General features: G+C 37.6%; 1 protein-coding gene across 1 annotated transcript in view; it reads left to right on the forward strand.

The window, feature by feature from the left end:
* LOC129260768 (60S ribosomal export protein NMD3-like) overlaps positions 1-21084 on the forward strand; it is a 31134-nt gene extending 10050 nt beyond the window's left edge. The window contains exons 2-12 of the mRNA XM_054898740.2: positions 8176-8310; positions 8964-9057; positions 10985-11194; positions 11961-12139; positions 13372-13468; positions 14010-14127; positions 14579-14730; positions 15723-15884; positions 17415-17622; positions 18222-19853; positions 20824-21084. Coding sequence (XP_054754715.2) covers positions 8176-8310; positions 8964-9057; positions 10985-11194; positions 11961-12139; positions 13372-13468; positions 14010-14127; positions 14579-14730; positions 15723-15884; positions 17415-17622; positions 18222-18364 — 1498 coding nt within the window. The 3' untranslated portion in view covers positions 18365-19853; positions 20824-21084. The remainder of the gene's footprint in view (positions 1-8175; positions 8311-8963; positions 9058-10984; positions 11195-11960; positions 12140-13371; positions 13469-14009; positions 14128-14578; positions 14731-15722; positions 15885-17414; positions 17623-18221; positions 19854-20823) is intronic.
* Positions 21085-21200: the final 116 nt, after the last annotated feature.

Raw genomic sequence — 21200 nt, forward strand, 5'->3', positions numbered from 1 at the left:
ATTTGGATAAGCTCGGATCCGAGACTAACTGGGACGGTGAACGCACTTTCGTTCGAGTTGTGTATTTACGTAACAATACGCCGAGGCGAGAAAGGACACGCCCACAATCCCTCGTTCAGTGCCGAGCTCTGTGAATACGTGTCGACGAAATTTCAAAATTAAATTTGTACACAAATCTGTCACAATTCGGACCAACTTTAGCCTCAGATTAACAGATATTTAGATCTCTTTGGAACACTAAAAGTCATTCACTTGGGGTTTTTGAATATGCTGATTCAGGTGAGGTACTTTTCAATACTTTTAAACATAGATTTAAAAAAATAGATTTTCGTTTGGGGATCCCTAATATTAGGCCTACAGCTATAGCATACAGTAGCTATTATCTAGCCAGCCGCGCCGGCCGGCTGGTGTGAGCTTTGCATGAAGCCACTGCATACAGCTGTGCTCTAGATCTAGCTCAGCCTGTTCAGACTCCGGGAGCCGCGATAAAAAATGTTGCTGCTAAGAAATCTTCCACAGAACTTTGAAAATCTGAGTCAAAGTCACATTTTACACCAATGAAATGACATTCTACAGTCTATATTACAAAAAATTGGTGTACCCTGATTATTTGCAAGCATTAAGAAGAGGAATTATGACCTCTCTTTTGACTACAAAAGACCGATTTCCAAATGCATTAATACACATAAAACACATCGGTGAGTAAATCACAGTCCCACGTGTGCATTTGTATGTATGCTGATACTTGGCTTCTTTCGAAGCTGTGTCTTTTCTAGCCAAAAATAAACAGACAGTTTCTTTCTTTCTTGTTTATAAATGACTTCTTAAACCACTCTTGAGAAAGTAAATACTTTGGGAAGGCATTTCATTGATATGAAATGTGAATTTTTCCAACATTTTGGCAAATATAGGGAAGGACTTTTCTCACACTTTTTTTCCAGATATAGTTTTCTTCTTATTTTTTTTCTTTCATTTTTTTACAGTGGTTAAACCATTTATACCCCTTCCCATTGAATATGCTTGATAAAAAATGTTTCTACTGAAAATAAAGTAATGCAAACTAAAGGATATGAAAATAGAAATGTGCCATTCCCAGAAGGTAAGTGAAAATTATTTGCTTGGCTTTTAATTATATTCCAGTCAGAATAGACTGTTGCCACAGCTGTTAAAAAATATTCGTAATGGCTTCTTAATTTTCCCCTTTTCCCCATGTTTATATTAATTTGTTTTTATTCATTTTTCTTTCACTTTTCTTTTTTTCTCTCTAAATTTTTTCTTTTCTTTTTTTCCCTGTTCTTTGTTTTTTCTTTCTTCCTTTTCTTTCTTTTGTTTTATTTCACTTATTTCTTTTATTATTTTTGTTTTCTTTTTGTAATATACTTTTTGAAAATTATTTTCATTTGTTTCCCCCTTTTATGCATTGTTCTAATTTTGCAGCATATTTTTCTGTGATTTTCTCCTGCTATAATATGCTGCAAAAGAGAAAACAGAAATAAACTGGATTTGGGGCCTGCATAATCTAGGTTTTAGGATTCAAAGAGGAAGAAATGAAAAACCATTGTTTTGTACATCTATCTGAGTTTGCTATGCACTATTTATTTACTTTACCATTATGAGTGTGTGTCTATACGGAGATAAAAAAAAAGTCCACACAACCTGCGAGCAATAAAATTCATTTATTCTCTTTCAATCATTTCATTTTTACAACGATAGAAACAATTTATATTTTACCACAAGCCAATTAGCAAAGTAAAATAACAGCAAACAAGGTTTACATACAAGATGATAAAGTGAAAGTAACTTAATGGTAGTGGCTGCAGAATTAATATTTCAGAAGTTTGTTTTATTAATTTTTAATGTGTTTCTCTATATTTTTCGGGCCACCAAACTTTAATATCGGGCCACCAAAAAAAATTATTTGATGGTTTTGGTGGCCCGAACGGGCCACCACCAAAAAAAGTTAATGTGGAGCCTTGTCCTACGTAAGTCTTTCAGCACGCCCTCTTGTGCTGAATAAAAGAAAGCTAGCCACTGAACAGTGGCGACCACAGAGCTGGTTACAATAGGCTCCTACCCGTTTCCGGTGAAGCATAATAATACTAATAGGAAGCTCCGTGATCCGGGGACTGTAGTCTTTTTCTCACCTGACACCACTAACGTACCTAAGGGGCAGGGAGGGCAGACTGCACCCCCTGACGAGTCACAACTCATGCAAGGGACGTACCCCTGCCCCCCTGACGAGTCACAACTGATCCCTGTGACGAGCCACAAGTGGCCCCCTCTTTTGAACTTGAAGACTTTTTTTTTTTCTTTTTTTTTTCAAATTTTTAGGCGTACGAATTTGCCCCCCCTTTGGAAAATCCTGGGTACGCCACTGCCTGACACTCAATATTTTGTTCACTATTTTTTTTTTACAGAAGAATTATTGTTGTCACAGGCGGCGGAGGGGGGGGGGGGTACACATTCAATACCCCTTAAATTTCAGGAGGAGGGCAGAGTTCCCCTTAAGAAATAATTAATAAAGAAGAAAAAAAACAAAGAACAAAGACTGAGAAAAAAGTAAGAAATAAAAAATCAAAAGAATTAATTTACGCTCAAAAGAAAAAAGAAAGAAGGGGTAAGGGAAGAGGAAAACAGACAAATGATGCTCTGGATACAGTATACCCAGTTGTTGTGTGTCCGGACAGGTTGTGTGTCCGGACGATCAATTTTAGAAAGTCATTTGGAAAAAATTACAAGCGAAGTTTCATCAAATTTTAGTACAAAATTTTTGAAAATATTATAGAGAACAAAATAGAAGATGATTACAACTATTGAATTAATATTTTTAGTGTAATCTTAAGACAAAAAAGAAGGCTTCAAAAATATAAAGTGTCCGGACACCCGATCCCCCATCCTACTAAGTTAGAAATATTATAGATAAGCCCCCCAAAATAGCCATTTGGAGTTTTTGGACTTTTTTATTCTTTAAACATGTTTATCTAGACGAAACAAAATTGCCAATCTGTCGAGGCTATCGAGACATGTTTACCAGAATGCATCACGAGTAGTGTTTCATCCATCCGGGTGGATGAACCTCTATGGCTTCGTGATATTTTTTTCTTTTTCGATTTGTCACGATCAAACACCATTGAACGAACCAAGAGTAGTGACGGTCACCGGAGGTGGAAAAATCAGTGAGTTTTTAGTCATTTTTCATATTATTTTCAGCAATTAGATCATTATTTGTTATATAAATTTATGTCAAGTATCACACTTGATCTAGTTCGATAAGGTCATGATGTTTGGGTGAGGGAAGGGGAGGAAAATAGTCGATGCTTTTTTTGGCCATGCTAGTGTATACACACGAGAACGAGGTTATATTATAACCTCGTTCGTAGGATGAGTGGAATACGCCTCCCCTGCATGGGATCCCCATTACAAGAAGGATACCCAGAAAATAGAAGCCATTCAGAGAAAGGCAGCTCGTTTCTGTATGGGGAACTACAGACAAACCAGTAGCGTCACAACCATGTTACGGGCCTTAGAATGGGACTCATTGGAAGACAGACGGAAATACAGTAGACTGAGCCTAATGTTCCAAATAATCAAAGGTCTTGTTGCCATCAACCCCAAAAACTTCATCCAGCAAAACACCCGGCAGACTAGAGGAAATAGTATCAAGCTCCAGCGTCTACTAGTCAAAAGGGATGTTCATAGATACAGCTTCTTCCCTCGAACTACCAAAGATTGGAACGAGTTAAACATGGACACAACATTGATAAACTCATTAGACTCTTTCAAATCCAAAGTCAATCAAAAACCTAGCAAGTGACCTGCTTACTTGGTGATTTCACACACATCAATAAAGTTGGCGGAGTACAGCAAGTCTGCATATGCCGACTTAACCCAAGACAAGACAAGATGAGAATTGTTATAAGGTGAAATGTATGTTATACTGAGGTGTGTATCACTCACACAACCACCTACGGCCACGGGTACATTACCGTCGCCGTGCACAGGATAACCACTGGCACGGCACTTGCAATACGTTTATTCGTCTATTTCAAAAATTAGAAATAGATACCTATTAAATGTGAGATAAGCTTTGGATATGAAACTTACCAAACGATATGAAGCCAATTTCAATTCCTCTCTGTCTTTCTGGTACTTTATATCGATGATTTTTCTTGATGTCGAAGCAGGCATGGGCCGATTCGCTGGTTCTCTCTATACGCACAGAGAGGGCGCGCGATATTATTTAATAAACTTGCTCGTTTGCGTCGTTGATGTCAGATCAGCTGTACTGCTGGTTGCGTTCTAGGCGCTCTGCATTTTTTTCGCTGTTCACCGTTATTTTATGATGTAGCGCCATCAGCGATTATACGTGACATGCAACCTGTTGATTTTTTTGGTACGATTTCCTATTATGCGCCGGCGACTTGAATCTAGACTGTTCGATAGGAAAAATTCGCATTTCGATTGTTGTTTGCGTAATTTCCACCGCAGTATTAAGGATCGGACGGAGTAACTGGCTGAGATTTGGAGGTAAGCGTTTAAAATCCATTTTTATAGATACGTTCGTACTGATTTTTAAATTAGATTACATTAGAAGAATAAGAACAAAAAAGAAGATTAAGAACAAAATAGCCATAAACTTATTGTAAGTGCCGTGCCAGTGGTTATCCTGTAATGTACTCGTGGGTGGTATAAACGTAAACTCATAAAAAGATGTTGAATATCTGATATTGTGAAAAATATTAATGTCGAACTCTGAAAAAAGTCTAAAAGAGGAATGAAAAAATATTGAATTATGATTATTCAAATATTTTCTTCAACTCAATTTTTTCCAATTCAATTTCATACATTTTCAAAGCAAAGGCTAAGCATTATACAATACATTGTAAGCAATAGCCTTAGCTACCTTAGCCTTAGCTACCTAAGCCTTAGGCGTAAGATATTTATAAAAATAACAATATATTGGAGGTGACAACTCTGAAAACATGGCTTGTAACCATATATACTTGTATACTAATACTAACTTGTATACTAATACTAACCTCGCAATACGTGTGAGTGGGCTTGTAACGAGTACATCGTCTGACCGTAGAAACATAAGGTCATCGGGCCTACTTGGGAAGTAATAAAAATCTGAAGCCGTGCGAGCCTAAAAGCAACAAGTGAAATATCACCAATTTTCAGGTCCGCTCTGGCTTGTTTCCAGTCCAAAGAGACTCTCAGTATATACATCGGTGTGTTCTTTCCAAAGTCCAAAATCACTAGTGTCAGGGGATGAAGATGCCATATTTGACCTTGGGGTCGCAGGTCAGGAAATCCCTCAGATGCCGGCCTCTTCCGAAGATACATGAAGTCACGCCCCCAGGACAGTTGCTACTAAAAATCCGTACAAACTGACAAAGGAAAAAGACAACAGCAACGTAACAACAACTTGTACAAGTACTACATCTCAAATGAAACAGTTTGAATTCATCGTCAAGACGTCAACCAATCATCCCTTACTGAAACTTGGCAAATCCTTTTTAATCTAGAGCCTAATGTATGAAGTTTTTTTAGTCTTGTCTTAAAACAAAATTTAAAAGATCTTAAATAATTGCTTGATTGTTGAAACAACTTTTTTCTGCTGTGCAAATGCCAACTTTGATCAATAAATTTGATATAAAATGTTTTAAGGATATTCCACAGTTATGTTTGTGAGCATCATGATCTGCGCATATTTTACACTCTGCGCGCTGACTTCACAATGGATGAACAGGTGATTAATCAGCTGTAGGTATGAGCTGATTTATCTCCTTATATGCACTGACTGCAGATCCGATGTGTTATTTTATGAAGCTAATAAACTGGAATTATTCCGAAAAACATGGACCATTTTTGTTAAATTCCTCTACAATTTAAAAAATACTTTACTCCTTAGCGCTGCAAAGCATGACGAATATTACCCCAAGTTTGAATAAAATGGTAGAGTGGTCTGGAACTTTTCCTCACATAGATACAAAGCTTTTTGGGCATTTTTGGGTGTTTTAAAAAGCGCATTTGCTCTAATAAAAGTGCTGATAGTTTATGATAGTTTAAAAACAAGCACATGAACCCATATTATAATGTTTGCACCTCTTAGGTATACCTTCCTCTACAACCTTGCAAAGTTTGGTGAAAATTACATTGGTTTGGAATAAAGTGCAGCATTTCTCATTTTCTTGTACCTCCCAAGTTTGTTATTGAAATTTCACATTATTGAGGTTGAGTGTTATCTTTCGTGCAATTTCTAAGAACTGAGAGTGCTGTTAGACTTGAAAGAGCAAATAGATTATCCATTTTAACGATACAATTATTGATTATATTGCAAAATTTGATGACATTTTCATGGATTTTGACTTAGTAATAGAGCTTTAAACTACTGCTGTTATCTCGTGAAGTCTAAAAATGCCAAATTCTTTTGAATGCGCAATTCTTAAGATCCATTTACGTGAATTTTGAAGCTCTATAGGGCAATTCCAGAAAATTATCAACCTTTTTGTACGTCCGACCCCCATTTTTCTCAAGTTTTACTTCACTTCATAAACTGACCCAGTCATGGTCCTTTGAGAATATAACAGACTGTCAAAAGAACAAGAAATCCGAGACAGAAATTTTCATGAAGGTCCCACGTATAGGGGGTCGGACCCGGGGGGGGGGGGGGTCACTCTCCACATGGACTGCTACCCACCCGTGTCCGACAACCTCAGAAATGCACCCTAAACGGCGTAATGACATTATATAAATTTGCAACCCTAAACGGCGTAACCCATGAGAAAAGCCACCCTAAGTGGCGTGAACAGGGAAATCTCCTTATTTGATACCCTAAGTGGCGTAAAACATCAAAATCGATTAATGTGATACCTGTGGACCATGTGGGTAACGCATGCTGCCTAGTATAGAGCCAGGTGTAAGAGACTAGCTAGAACTGTACAGGGGTAACTCTCATCATGGACCTTATACATGTAGGTCCATGCTCTCATAAGTGCTGTGGTGGCCGCACCGGCGTGTGGGAGGATTGTTTTGTAAATCGCCTTTCATAGTGTTTAATATAGCTTAGGTCTGCTCCCGGGTCTCCTCAAATTTGCACCCCTAAATGGCGTAATTTTCATAACCAAATTAGCAACCCTAAACGGCGTGAAGAGAGAAAGAAAAGGCTACCCTTATCGGCGATTTACGAGCGAATGGTGCTGAAATGCAACCCTTTTTGCCAAAGACGTCGACGCCGCCCGAGTGCCTGAAACGGGACCCTTTTCGACGCTTTTTCCTGACGCGGGTGCGTAGCAGGCCATGTGGAGAGTGACCCCCCCGGGGGTCGGACGTACATATTTTATGGAATTGCCCTATAGCAAAAAATCAAGCACATGGGACCCATGTTAATTTTTTGCATATTTGAAATATTCAGGTGTTAAAGTATCTATGTGCACAGTATGATGAAAATGACATGGATTTTCAATGTTTTGGAGCAAGACTGCGGAACCATTTGCATTTTAGATGGTATATTCACTTTTGCTTGTTTTCGGCGCATTGCGAGCCAACTCGCAATACTTTGGACACTGATAATTTGACAAATGAGCACATGGACCCCATATTTTAACGTCTTCAGAATAAATTCCTCTACAAATCTAGAGAGTAGGATGAAAATGACATGGATTTTGAGTGTATGGGAGCAGAATTACGGAACCATTCGCATTTTAGACTGTATTTTTAGAATTTTGCATGTTTTTGGCGCATTTTAGGCGATTTTCAAGCCAACTCACAACACTTTGGACACTGATAGTTTAAAAACGAGCACATGAACCCCATATTTTTAACTTCCCTACACCTTCGCAATGCATTCCTCTACAATTTTGGTGAATTTGATGAAATGACATGGATTTTGAATAAAGTGCAGCTTAAACTATACTTTTTTTCTTTTTCGAGTAGATTCACGTCTTTTGAAGATTCGTTCTATTAAAGAAAGGCTTTTTCCTTTTTTATAAGATGCCATGCTGCAGATAAAGGAAGGTACAAAGTATAAGGATTCTTGAACAAAAATTTGTATTTAAATATAACCACTGTAGTCTGACATTGATGAGAAACTATGAATCCTGCCTTTTTCAAATGTTGGATATAACTTTTTTTTCTCTTTATCTGTATCCTTTTCTATATATTTATACAAAGATTGTGTTGCCAGTGTGGAACTCCTATTCAGCCCAACCCTGCTAACACGTGTGTGGCTTGTCTTCGGACCCAAGTTGACATCACAGAAGGAATTCCCAAGCAGTCGGCCATCCACTTCTGCAAAGGTTGTGAGAGGTGAATGCTCTACTTACTCTACACAATTTTAATGGGGTAACCACGTGTGAAATGGGTTGTTTTTGTCAAGTAGAGATGAATGAAAATTTTGGTATATTTGTAAACTTGCAACCAGGCAATTTTTTTTATTTTTTTCATTTTCAGCAGCTACTTTCCACAAGTAATTGCGTGAATCTGCAACATTTGATAAGCTTTATCATTTCAATAAACAGGTATTTTCCAGGGCTCCTTTATAATTTTCAATGGCTCTGTTAATTATTTTGGGAGTGAAATCTCCCAAGCCCCCATGTAATTTTCACCCAGATTGCCACAACATGAATACACAATAGTGTCGTATTGTAATTCAATGCTCATCTCATATCAGTTATACATTCTAAGTGTTGATTATTTTATATGACAAATGTATTCTGAAATATCTGCATTTGTTTGATTGCTATCCATTTCATAGCTTAGCTACTTCAGTATCAAGAATTCATCTTTCCATTCATATATACATGTATTTAAGAGAGAAAAATCTAAAATATTCTTGATTTTAATTGCAGAAGTCATTGGTTTCCAACAAATAATGACATGCCACAACAAGTTTTATATTTACCAAAGAGCTGTTGCCTTTGTTTGCTCAATAAACGAGCTGATATGACCTTCTCTTTCAGGTATCTACAGCCTCCAGCCCAGTGGGTTCCCTGTGCATTAGAATCAAGAGAGCTACTTAGTCTCTGTCTCAAGAAACTCAAAGGACTTGCCAAGGTAAGGGATGAGGTCTCACTTTCAGCAGATTTCTTTGTCCTGTTTCATAAAGAATTGTTGTAATGTTATAACAAGTGAACAATTTTTATAACAATTTTACAATCAGCCCGTCAGATTGAATGATTTTAGAAGCTTGCTACATTTATTGCAAATTTGTTATTAAAGTTTAATCAAACTGTTCTCTTTTTGTATTAATAATCAGTAGACCCATTTCTATCAGCCCCAGTTTTTGTCTCACCTGCATAGCAGAGTGAGACTATAGGCGCCGCTTTTCCGACGGCGGCGGCGACGGCGGCGGCGGCGGCGACGGCGACGGCGGCGGCGGCGTCAACACCAAATCTTAACCTGAGGTTAAGTTTTTGAAATGACAGCATAACTTAGAAAGTATATGGACCTAGTTCATGAAACTTGGCCATGAGGTTAATCAAGTATTACTGAACATCCTGCCTGAGTTTCATGTCACATGACCAAGGTCAAAGGTCATTTAGGGTCAATGAACTTAGACCATGTTGGGGGAATCAACATCAAAATCTTAACCTAAGGTTAAGTTTTTGAAATGTCATCATAACTTAGAAAATATATGGACCTAGTTCATGAAACTTATACATAAGGTTAATCAAGTATCACTGAACATCCTGCATGAGTTTCACGTCACATGACCAAGGTCAAAGGTCATTTAGGGTCAATGAACTTTGGCCGAAATGGGGGTATCTGTTGAATTACCATCATAACTTTGAACGTTTATGGATCTGCTTCATGAAACTTGGACATAATAGTAATCAAGTATTACTGAACATCCTGTGCAAGTTTCAGGTCACATGATCAAGGTCAAAGGTCATTTAGGGTCAATGAACTTTGGCCAAATTGGGGTATTTGTTGAATTACAGCCATAAATTTGAAAGTGTGTTGGTCTAGTTCATAAAACTTGGACATAATAGTAATCAAGTATCACTGAACATCCTGTGCGAGTTTCAGGTCACATGATCAAGGTCAAAGGTCATGTAAGGTCAAAGAACTTTGGCCACGTGGGGGGGTATTTGTTGAATTGCCATCATATCTCTATAAGTGTATTGGTCTAGTTCATAAAACGTGGAAATAAGAGTAACCAAGTATCACTGAACATCTTGTGCGAGTTATAGTAGTTTTCAAAATCAGCACTGCTGCTATATTGAATCGCGTGATGCAGGTGAGACGGCCAGAGGCATTCCACTTGTTCAAATTAATCATCATTTCTATTCTGATAAGCCAAATTATCTTGTCGAGGTAGCAGGGGCACATTGGCATTGACATTTCTCAATAATAGTCAGTTCTTGTATAGCGCATAACACATTATGAATAACATCTCTATGCGCTTCCAAAGGACTTGGATATTATTACCCCGGCTGTAGCTCAAGCAGCTTTTACGCGCTGGGCATTTCAAAGAATAAATTCCTGCCAGGTACACATTCACCTCTCCTGGGTTGAGTGCAGCACGATGTGGATTAATTTCTTGCTGAAGGAAGCTATGCCATGGCTTGTGATAAATCCGTAACAGAGAGGCTCGTGCTGTGTTGTTTCAGGACTGTTTTCTTTCAAGTCTTATACAACTTGTAGACCAATTTTGTACTTGTGATCAGAATCCCACAAAGACTAGAGTCTCCAAACAAAACTTAAGCAGTTCAAGGACGTTAGTGCCAAGTTTTAAATTCATACGTAAATTAGCGTGACTAATTCATGTACACTTATGCATGTAATAACCGGATACTGCCAAGACTTAAAATACCGGGGAACTATGAGGATAAATCCTTATTCATTTGTATTCTAATGTATGAATTTGTTGAAAAAATATGTTTAAAAAGGATTGTGTACATTATTTCTCCTTATGATCTTTGTGATCGATATTCATAGTAAGTTGAATGATTCTTCTTATTTGTGTGTGGGTACTTAGGTGAGACTGATAGACGCAGGCTTTGTGTGGACCGAGCCCCATTCCAAAAGGTTAAAGGTCAAATTGACCATACAGAAAGAGGTCCAGAGCGGGGCTATCCTGCAGCAGGTTTTCATCGTTGAGTATGTCGTCCAGGGTCAGATGTGTAATGATTGCCATCGGGTGGAAGCTAAGGATTTCTGGAGAGCCGTTGTTCAGGTCCGACAGAAGGTAAGATTTTATCACATTTGAATATATGCCAGATTAATGCTACAGCTACATTTTGGATTTTAGGTTTGCATATCATTGCATTCTTCTTAAACATTAATTTCAAAGTTAGATTTTAATTACATGTTTATAATTATGAATATATTAGTTTATTCCATATATGCATCAGCCAATTTACAGAAACTCCACAGAATTTTCAAATCTTGGAGATTGTAAAATTATGTAATATTTAATTACTTTTTATATGCGCGTCTAGATGGGACGTATTATGGTATCACGCTCGGTGTCCGTCCGTTAACTTTTCCTTGTTAACGCGATAACTTCAGTTTGACTTAACCCAAGCTCATATAATTTAATGTGTATGATACTAACATGGATCCCAGGAAGCCTATTGATTTTTAGGTCAAAAGGTCAAAGGTCAAGGTCACAGTTACCTATTTTCATCTTACCTTTCTGCAGTCCTTGTAAACGCGATTACTTCAGTTGAACTTATCCTAGGCTCATACAATTTGGTGTGTATGATACTAGCATGGATCCCAGCAATTCTATTGATTTTGAGGTCAGAAGGTCAAAGGTGAAGTCGCCTCCTTCCACTTTTCTTGTTTGACCAATAACTCCATTTGACGCGTTACAGGCGGGCGTATTATGTGCTCGCCTTAGCGACACTCTTGTTGTTATTATTTACTGTACTCTGCAGACTACATGTATTTATAATCTTGCAAGGTACAATCCTAATTTCTGTTGTCTTCATCTCAAATCTTTTTTACAGACGAACCACAAGAAGACGTTTTTCTACCTGGAGCAGTTGATCCTGAAGCACAATCTCCATGTGAACTGTCTGAACGTCAAGCAGCATGACGAAGGCATTGATTTCTACTACGCCTCCAAGGATCAGTCCAATGGAGCCAGGAAGATGGTGGACTTTCTTATCTCAGTCGTCCCCTGCAAGTCAGTTTTAGATATGAATACTAAACTCTTGTTGTATCAATTGAGTATATGAAAATGTTTCATCAACATTTTTGTTCTACTGGTTGTTGGACCTGGCAAATTTAGTTGAGTTTGTTCGGCTGAGTAGCACTGTTAACCAGGTAACTGGCTCAATAAACGGACTTGTCGGTTAAATGTCTGACAAGTCCTTTCGTGAAACGCTCCCCAGGCCAACCCAATTCCATCTCTTTGCCGAATTGGGTTAAACATAGGATATTGTTACTCATTCCTGAGCCCATCTTGTGTGTAATTCATATCCCAGAATTTCACCCCAAAGTGCCCAAAATGGATGAAAAACAGACCGAAATCCTCATTGGACCTACAGTACAACAAAAAACCATTATGGCTTTCTTGCTATACTCAAGATTAATTACTGTTTCATGGACTTGGGCCATTCTTTATACTCGATTGCAGGGTGGTTTTACATGTAGGCATCTGTGTATACATTCTTGAGTTGATGTTACTGTATAGTTGTGTGGAATTAAGGACTTGAAGTGATCCAAGGCCATAGGACACATATTGACTGGCCTTAATGCCCCTCTCACCGACCTCAGATAATTTTTAGGCCCTATTTTGTTTTTCCCATATGCGTGGTAGTATGAAAATGTGTCGTATATAGATAAGTTTGCCTTGCTATCAAAATATCAAAACTTATGGTTTGAGAAATGTTTTTGTAGACTGATCAGAGTTCCAATTTTACAGCTTTTTTTTACCTTGCTGTAATGTTACAAAAAGGTCATTTCATCTGCATTCTAAAGCCTTTTCACCATATATTTTGCTTTTATCCATGACATGAGTTGATTTGAAATTGATGACGATTATTAAAAAGTAGGATCCAATTAATGCAGATTTAATCAATTTGTAGGGGGATCCTTAATTGTCAGCCTTGCCAAACCTCTTTCTTGCTGCTCTTTGCTTTATTCATATTGTTTTTGTAAATGTCTTTAGGAGGTCCATTTCCAAGTAATAACATTACAATGACCCTCATGTGCTTATCTGTGTTTGTGATCTCTCTCTTTTTTTCATTTTTCAGCTTGGATGTCATGATTTTACAAAGTTTAATAGGTCTATGTATTAAATAAACCAGATCTAGATCTGCCACAATATGTTGATTTGAAAGACTTTCTCATGAAATCATCGTTTGCTGCAACTGCATTCTTGTAGCTTTAATTATCATATGTTCTTTTTTGCAGGTACAAGTTATCCCAACAGCTGATCTCACATGACATCCATAATAACACCTACAACTACAAATACACATTCTCTGTTGAGATAGTTCCTATTTGTAAGGTGAGACCATTTCTTGTATTTTGAAAAAAAAATTCCTACCAGGTTTTTATCATTTGTTTCTGTTTCCGTTTCTGTTTATGGTAACTCCCGTAGGAACTCGGCAGGACAGCATGTTTGCTGGTAAACGCCAAGCTGGTATATAACCAATTACCTAGGAAACATTTTACGTCTAGGTTAATCAGTCCTAGTGGCTGACGTTATAGACGACAGATATCACTCTCAGGCCTTTTTATCAAAGTGGAGACAATGGCAGAGTTGGGATTTGAACTCACAACCTTGCGATTATGAGTCCAATGCTCTAACCACTGGACCACACGACCCGATGTGTGCATTGTTTTTTGTTTTTTTATATTCCCCATGAACAAAGAAGTTGACTTTCTGTGAATTCTTTCCTGTGCCATGTTTCACAAACTTTATACCTCTCAGTGGCAATATCAATTAAATCAATCAGCTTTCGGAAATGATCTCCAAATATGTTGATGACTCTCCTTCATGCATCCCAATGATTTATAATAAGTAATTGACATTGTTTGTTTTTTAGGACAATGTTGTATGTCTGCCTAAGAAACTGGCTGCCTCTCTGGGAAACATTGGACAGATCTGCGTGTGTAACAGAGTGTGTAGCACAGTCCAGTTGATTGATCCTAATACACTGCAAAGTAAGCACAAGATCTTATTAATGTACTTTGGTAAAATACTTTTTCAATCATGATTAATATCTTTATGCCCTGATATATCCAGGGGTTAAATTAATCCAAGACCATAATGGCTATGGCCTCATATTGAAAGGTCAAATGCTCCTCTTATTTGCCTGTGATATGATTTGTGGCCTTTTTAATTTTTTTTTATACTTAATTTTAGAAAGCATTTTCTTAATTGAAGAGATGTGTTTTAATTTAGATTTTAAGACAGTTATTGATTGTTTTTTTTAAACCAATTTGCAGGCTATTCCATAGATTTGGGGCAGCAAGGGCCAATGCCCAATCGCCAACTGCTACTTTTGTTGAGCTAAACGGGATCTAGAACAGTAATTTATTTGTGGAAGTGTGCATGCTTCGACTGTGTGATGATGAAAATTGTTACATTACATGGTATTATTCCTTTTTATAGTTGTGGAGCTGAATGCTACAACGTTTTGGCGTAATCCCTTCAGCACGTTGTGTGACCCTCATCAGCTGACAGAGTATATGGTCCTGCAGGTGGAGAGGATAGCTGAAGGAGACATTAAACATGTCAAAGGAGGGGGAGCGAAGTCAAAGAAGGTAAATGATGATGGTGTTTGTAGTAGTGGTGGTGGTGGTGGTTGTGGTGGTGATAGTGGTGGTGGTGGTGGTGGTGGTTGTGATGGTGGTGTCGATGAGAGATTAAGCATTTTCACAGGAGGAAGAGCAAATTCAAAGATTGTAAAAGAAGGTGTTTGTGGTAGTGGTGGTGGTGGTGTGGTAGTAGTTGTGGTAATGATGGTGGTGGTGATGGTAGTAGTGATTGTGGTGGTTGTGATGATGGTGTTGGTAGTAGTGAATTTGATGGTGGTAGTGTTGATGGGGTGGCGGTGGTTATGGTGATGATGGTGGCGATGGTGGTGGCGACCCTGATGATGGTGGAGTGGTGATTATGTGTGCGAGGGGGGGAAGTGATGCTTGTAATGGTGGAAGTGGGAATGGTGGTGGTGATGACAATCATAATGGTAACGGGTGTTATTTTGAGAATGTTGGTTGCATTGATAATAGTGGCTGTGGTGGTGGTTGTCATTATAGTAGTGATGGGGATGGTAAGAACAGTAATTATAATGGTGATGATTGTGATGATTATTGTAGCTAGGGGTGGTGACAGCGAATGTTGTGAGGGTTATGGTAGTGGTGGTGATGACATTGGCAACTTTGTAGTGAATGTGGCAATAATAGTTGTTTGTGATTATTGTTGTGATGTGATTATTACAATGATTAGTATTGTTATTAGGGGGTGGAGAGAGAGGACAAGGAGGATAGCTATCCATATGTTGGTGAATAGTGATCATAAAGATAATGATTAAGCTTATTGTAAATTTGTACTTATTCAAGAGTTTTTCTGTAAATGATCAATGCCCCCTCCCACATCACAAAAAAAATCTTCAATAGAATTATGAAATCGGGGAAATCATCTTTAACTACTTGATTTTTCAAAACACACGTCCTTGATATAATCTAAGTAATATGACTGTCTTCATCATCGCCTTTGTTTAACAATATTATCCCTCCATTTGTGCATCTCTTAGCATCTGTTGGCCGATGTCTGGTTGATGAGGACGCAGGACATGGGTGTGGTCGACACACAGTATCACTGCCGGACTCACCTAGGGCACCTTCTCTCTGCAGGAGACACTGTCAAAGGTCTTGATCTGGTCAATTCAAACGTCAACAACAAACATCTGGAACAGGTAGCAGCATTGTCCATTCCTTGATATGATGATTGTAGTAGCAATCAGCGATTTTGCAGAGTAGTAATTTGTTGTGCAAGGTTTAAACAATGAATTACATGTAAGAGAATGCATTTCAGAAAACAACTCTACTTGTAAATAAACTATTTTATTTAGATGTATTGTAGAAAACGATGGGAAGGAACTTAACCACTAAGAACATACCTGTACTGTTACTTCTAGTAGATTAAAATTAATTTCTTAGATTATTTTACTTGAAATGATATTCATATTTATTCCGGGAACCAATGATTCATCTGAAACTGTTTGGGATGTGCCTGGAGAAATGTCTTGGAATAAACCTCACTATGGTTTCAAGGAAGCTCCAGGTCAGCTTCTCTGCTGATTGATATAGTTGCTAATCATCCATTCTTGACCTGTTGATGTCGGGTACTGTTCTTTGTATCAATATTGTCGACGATTGCTATGAAGCTATTCTGCATTTACTTGCAAACAGTTCTGGGAACAAATCTCTCAAAGGTATTTAGGCTGCTCCAGTTCAGCTTCACTACTACTTGATATAGTTGTCGGTCACAAGTCAATATTTTCAATCCCCGACCCATTAGTGATGTCAGGTACTGTTCTTTTATCAATGTTGTCTCAGCTGTGTCAGGTTTAGCTGGAGCATTGTCCAAAATGATGTGTATACTGCTCCTGTCTTAGCCTTTAGTTGCTTTCCACTGCCACATTTATGCTTAGTCGGTTATTGAAACTTCAATCTTTTGATAGTTCCTGCGATCTGTAACTGATTGAAGTAGGGATATTGCTTGCTTGACCTTTCTTCTGATCTTTGATACTTCCATACTGGTTAGAAATCACTCCTCTTTATGCCAACCCTGGTCCCATCTCATTATTTTTTGTTCATTTATGGCTGAGCTGCATTTAGACTTTTCCAGCAACATAGTTTGCTGCTTTTGTCAGGTCCAACTTCTTCCAAGCGATAGAGTATGTGTGTCCTTTGTTCCTTGGGTTGTTACCATGGCAACATTATGCATTTGATTTCTCACCATTTTGGAAGAGATTGGGCATCAAAATTGTTGAGAACCACATATACTGTACTTGCCTGTTTCTGCTATCAAAGCCTGCTAATTCTCATTTTTCCCCTTTGCCATTGCCAAGTCCTGCAGTAGAGAACCTTTAGACAAAAGATGCAAAGCTGTGGTCCTTTAATAATGCTCCGTTTGTTACTCAGAACTGTACTTGATTAAAAAACGTGATATTATATTTCTTCCTCTTCAACATGAAAATTATTACGATAAGAATGTAAAATTGTACATGGATGCCCTTTCCATGAATATACAATAAAAGTTTTGAATTTGAATTGCAGATTTATACCATAGCAAATTAAATATTTAGTGGCCATTTAACACTGAATATATCCCCAAACAAGGCAAGATTCCCTTTGTTTATGGGGCGCAGCCTGGACCTTTACACATCGTCTTCCACTCAGAAGTCGAACTTTCATGAGAATTATTGTTTCTAATCTTTCAGATGAAAGCAGAGAATGTTCCGGATGTCGTGTTGGTCAAGAAGCACTTTGGTGACCGAAGTCGTCGACATCGCAAGCGCAACTGGAAGCTGAAGACGATGACCAAAGAGATAGCTCTTCATGAGAATGCTGCTGAGAGGGACTACATGGGCTTCTTGGAAGATTTGGAGGAAGATGATGATTACAGGAAGAACGTCAATATTTATCTTGGTGAGAAATAAGTGTAGATTCACTCTTCTCCCTATTTTGTACATATGAGGTTTTGTCAATAATGGTGCAGTCGCATCCACAAAACCGACTCTCACCTTTTGTTGCATAATTATTCATCGTCATAATTATCATCAATATCATTATCATCATCATCATCAATATCATTATCATGAACATCAATATCATCAACATCATTATCATCATCATTATCACAATTATCATTTATCTTTGTTATCATCATAATCATCAACATCACTATTGACATCGTCACCACCATCATCATTGTCATCATCATCATCATCCCCCATCATCATCACCATCACTATTGTCATCATCACCATTATCTTCATCATCATCATCGTCATCATTCTTATCATAGCCATCATTCTTAGAATCCCTATCATCACTATTCTTATCAACACCATAGTGTCAGTGATATTACAATTATTATTGTTACTATCATCTTATTTCGTATTGGTATCGTATAGGAGATTCTGCCCAGGTATGGTAAAAATACTTGAAAATTTAGGGAAAAGAAAGTCATTAAGAAAAATTCCCATTTGCATTTGATTAATTGACATCCATGTCTACTGTTACAGATCGCAGCAAGAACATTGCAGTGGAGAGCAGCGATGATGAGCCGACACCCCAGATTAGTCTTCAGGAAATGCTGGAAGACTTTCACATCGGAGACAATGAGGATGCTGCGCAAGCTGGAGATGAAGCAACAGGAATGGAGTGATACATTAGAGACGCATCAGTTGCAGAATTTCTTCTCTTAAATGAAAATTATGAAATCTTTCGTTAAAAACTGATTCATTTAAAGTTAGAGAACTGGGTATTGATGACATTTAAAAATGCTCATAATTTCAACCCACTGTTACATGCTAGTAGGTCTGTGGGACTGTGAGTACTTGATGATTGCAGATTGTCAGCAAATTTAGGAGAATACCAAAATAGCAGAAAGAAAGAACGAAAAGATCAAATTTGTATAAGGGGAAAATACACACAATAGCACCTAAATTACATTTTCTGGCTCTAAAACAGGTTCCGTGACATTTCCTCTAGTGACAGTTGCTCCGATGGGAAATCTGCATGTTAAGCCAAACTTAATGATTGACCTCCAAAACTAAATAAACCCTAGTCCTTATCCTTACATCATTCTGAATCAATAACTTTATTACAATCGTAACTCTAACCCTATGCCCTCTGAGATATTAAAGGACAAGTCCACCCCAACAAAATGTCGATTTGAATAAAAGGAGGAAAATCCAACGAGCATAACACTGAAAATTTCATCAAAATCGGATGTAAAATAAGAAAGTTATGACATTTTTAAGTTTCGCTTAATTTCACATAATAGTTATATGCACATCCCAGTCGGTATGCAAATGAGGGAACTGATGACATCACTCACTCACTTTTTCTTTTGTATTTTATTATATGAAATATGATATATTCTAAGTTTCTCCTCATTGTCCTGTGATACAAAGTTTTATTTCTCCCTGAACATATGGAATTACCATTGTTTAACATTATATGGTTCAGTCAACTAGGTCCTTATTGTCAATTCTGTAAAAATTGAAATATTGTATAATTCAAACAATAAAAAACAAAAGAAATAGTGAGGGACATCATCGATTCTCTCATTTGCATGTGACTAAATTGTGCATATAACTCTTGAGAAAAATAAGCGAAACTTTAAAATGTTATAACTTTCTTATTTTACATCCGACTCTGATGAAATTTTCAGCATTATGCTTGTCTGATTTTTCTCTGTTGATTCAAATCAACATTTTTATGAGGTGGACTTGACCTTTAAGACCGGAGCACATGTCTTGTCACCTTATAACATACAAGATGAGGTAAACAAATTGATGACAAGATGTCTGTTTAAGGTGTGAAAGATGGTTGTGAAACATCAGTGGAAACGGTTGCTAGTTCATTGTAGGGTCCATCCTGAACACCTTCGTTGAGAGGATTTATTTGATTGGAATGGGTGAAATCCCCATTTGATGAAAAGTATTTTTAAAGTGATTTTCCTTTTCTTTTTTTGATAGAGCCACAAAGTAATGAAGAAAAGTTGTAAAAAGTGAGATCTCTTGGGTACTTCAATCTCATATAGTTCATAGAAAACCACAATTTATCAAAACAACAATCCTCTGTATCTAGATGTATGTGTATTGATATTAAGGACAACCTCTATTCCTCATGTCCTAAATTAACAACAAGTGGAATGCCTCTGGCCGTCTCACCTGCATCACGCGATTCAATATAGCAGCAGTGCTGATTTTGAAAACTACTATAACTCGCACAAGATGTTCAGTGATACTTGGTTACTCTTATTTCCACGTTTTATGAACTAGACCAATACACTTATAGAGATATGATGGCAATTCAACAAATACCCCCAACGTGGCCAAAGTTCTTTGACCTTACATGACCTTTGACCTTGATCATGTGACCTGAAACTCGCACAGGATGTTCAGTGATACTTGATTACTATTATGTCCAAGTTTTATGAACTAGACCAACACACTTTCAAATTTATGGCTGTAATTCAACAAATACCCCAATTTGGCCAAAGTTCATTGACCCTAAATGACCTTTGACCTTGATCATGTGACCTGAAACTTGCACAGGATGTTCAGTAATACTTGATTACTATTATGTCCAAGTTTCATGAATCAGATCCATAAACTTTCAAAGTTATGATGGTAATTCAACAGATACCCCCAATTCGGCCAAAGTTCATTGACCCTAAATGACCTTTGACCTTGGTCATGTGACGTGAAACTCATGCAGGATGTTCAGTGATACTTGATTAACCTTATGTATAAGTTTCATGAACTAGGTCCATATATTTTCTAAGTTATGATGACATTTCAAAAACTTAACCTTAGGTTAAGATTTTGATGTTGATTCCCCCAACATGGTCTAAGTTCATTGACCCTAAATGACCTTTGACCTTGGTCATGTGACATGAAACTCAGGCAGGATGTTCAGTAATACTTGATTAATCTTATGGCCAAGTTTCATGAACTAGGTCCATATATTTTCTAAGTTATGCTGTCATTTCAAAAACTTAACCTTAGGTTAAGATTTGGTGTTGACGCCGCCGCCGCCGCCGCCGCCGCCGCCGCCGCCGCCGTCGCCGTCGGAAAAGCGGCGCCTATAGTCTCACTCTGCTATGCAGGTGAGACAAAAACTAGTTTGTTGATTTCTTCTTTATCCAACACTAAATGTATAGGACGGACATGAATATGTAATATTTCCAGTAATAATATGAGCATGCATTAATATTTTTCTTAGGCCTATTTTATAGGATTGTATGCTCATCACTGTAATAGTATTAATGCTTCTGTAATTTGATCTCATTTGACAAAACAAAATATTAAGGAATGTTCCTATTATATTAGTTTATTTTGAAATCTATTAAATCAAATCGGTTATTTCATTTTAGCTTGTATATTCTATCAAGGTGTTTTAGTTTTGAAGAATCAAGACTTGTGAAGCATGTATGTTTTAGTTGTAGAGAATCAAAAGTTGAATGTTAGGGGCAAAGAGAATTTGTTTGG

This window comes from Lytechinus pictus, chromosome 1 (assembly GCF_037042905.1).
Source record: "Lytechinus pictus isolate F3 Inbred chromosome 1, Lp3.0, whole genome shotgun sequence".
Classification (NCBI taxonomy): Eukaryota; Metazoa; Echinodermata; class Echinoidea; order Temnopleuroida; family Toxopneustidae; genus Lytechinus; species Lytechinus pictus.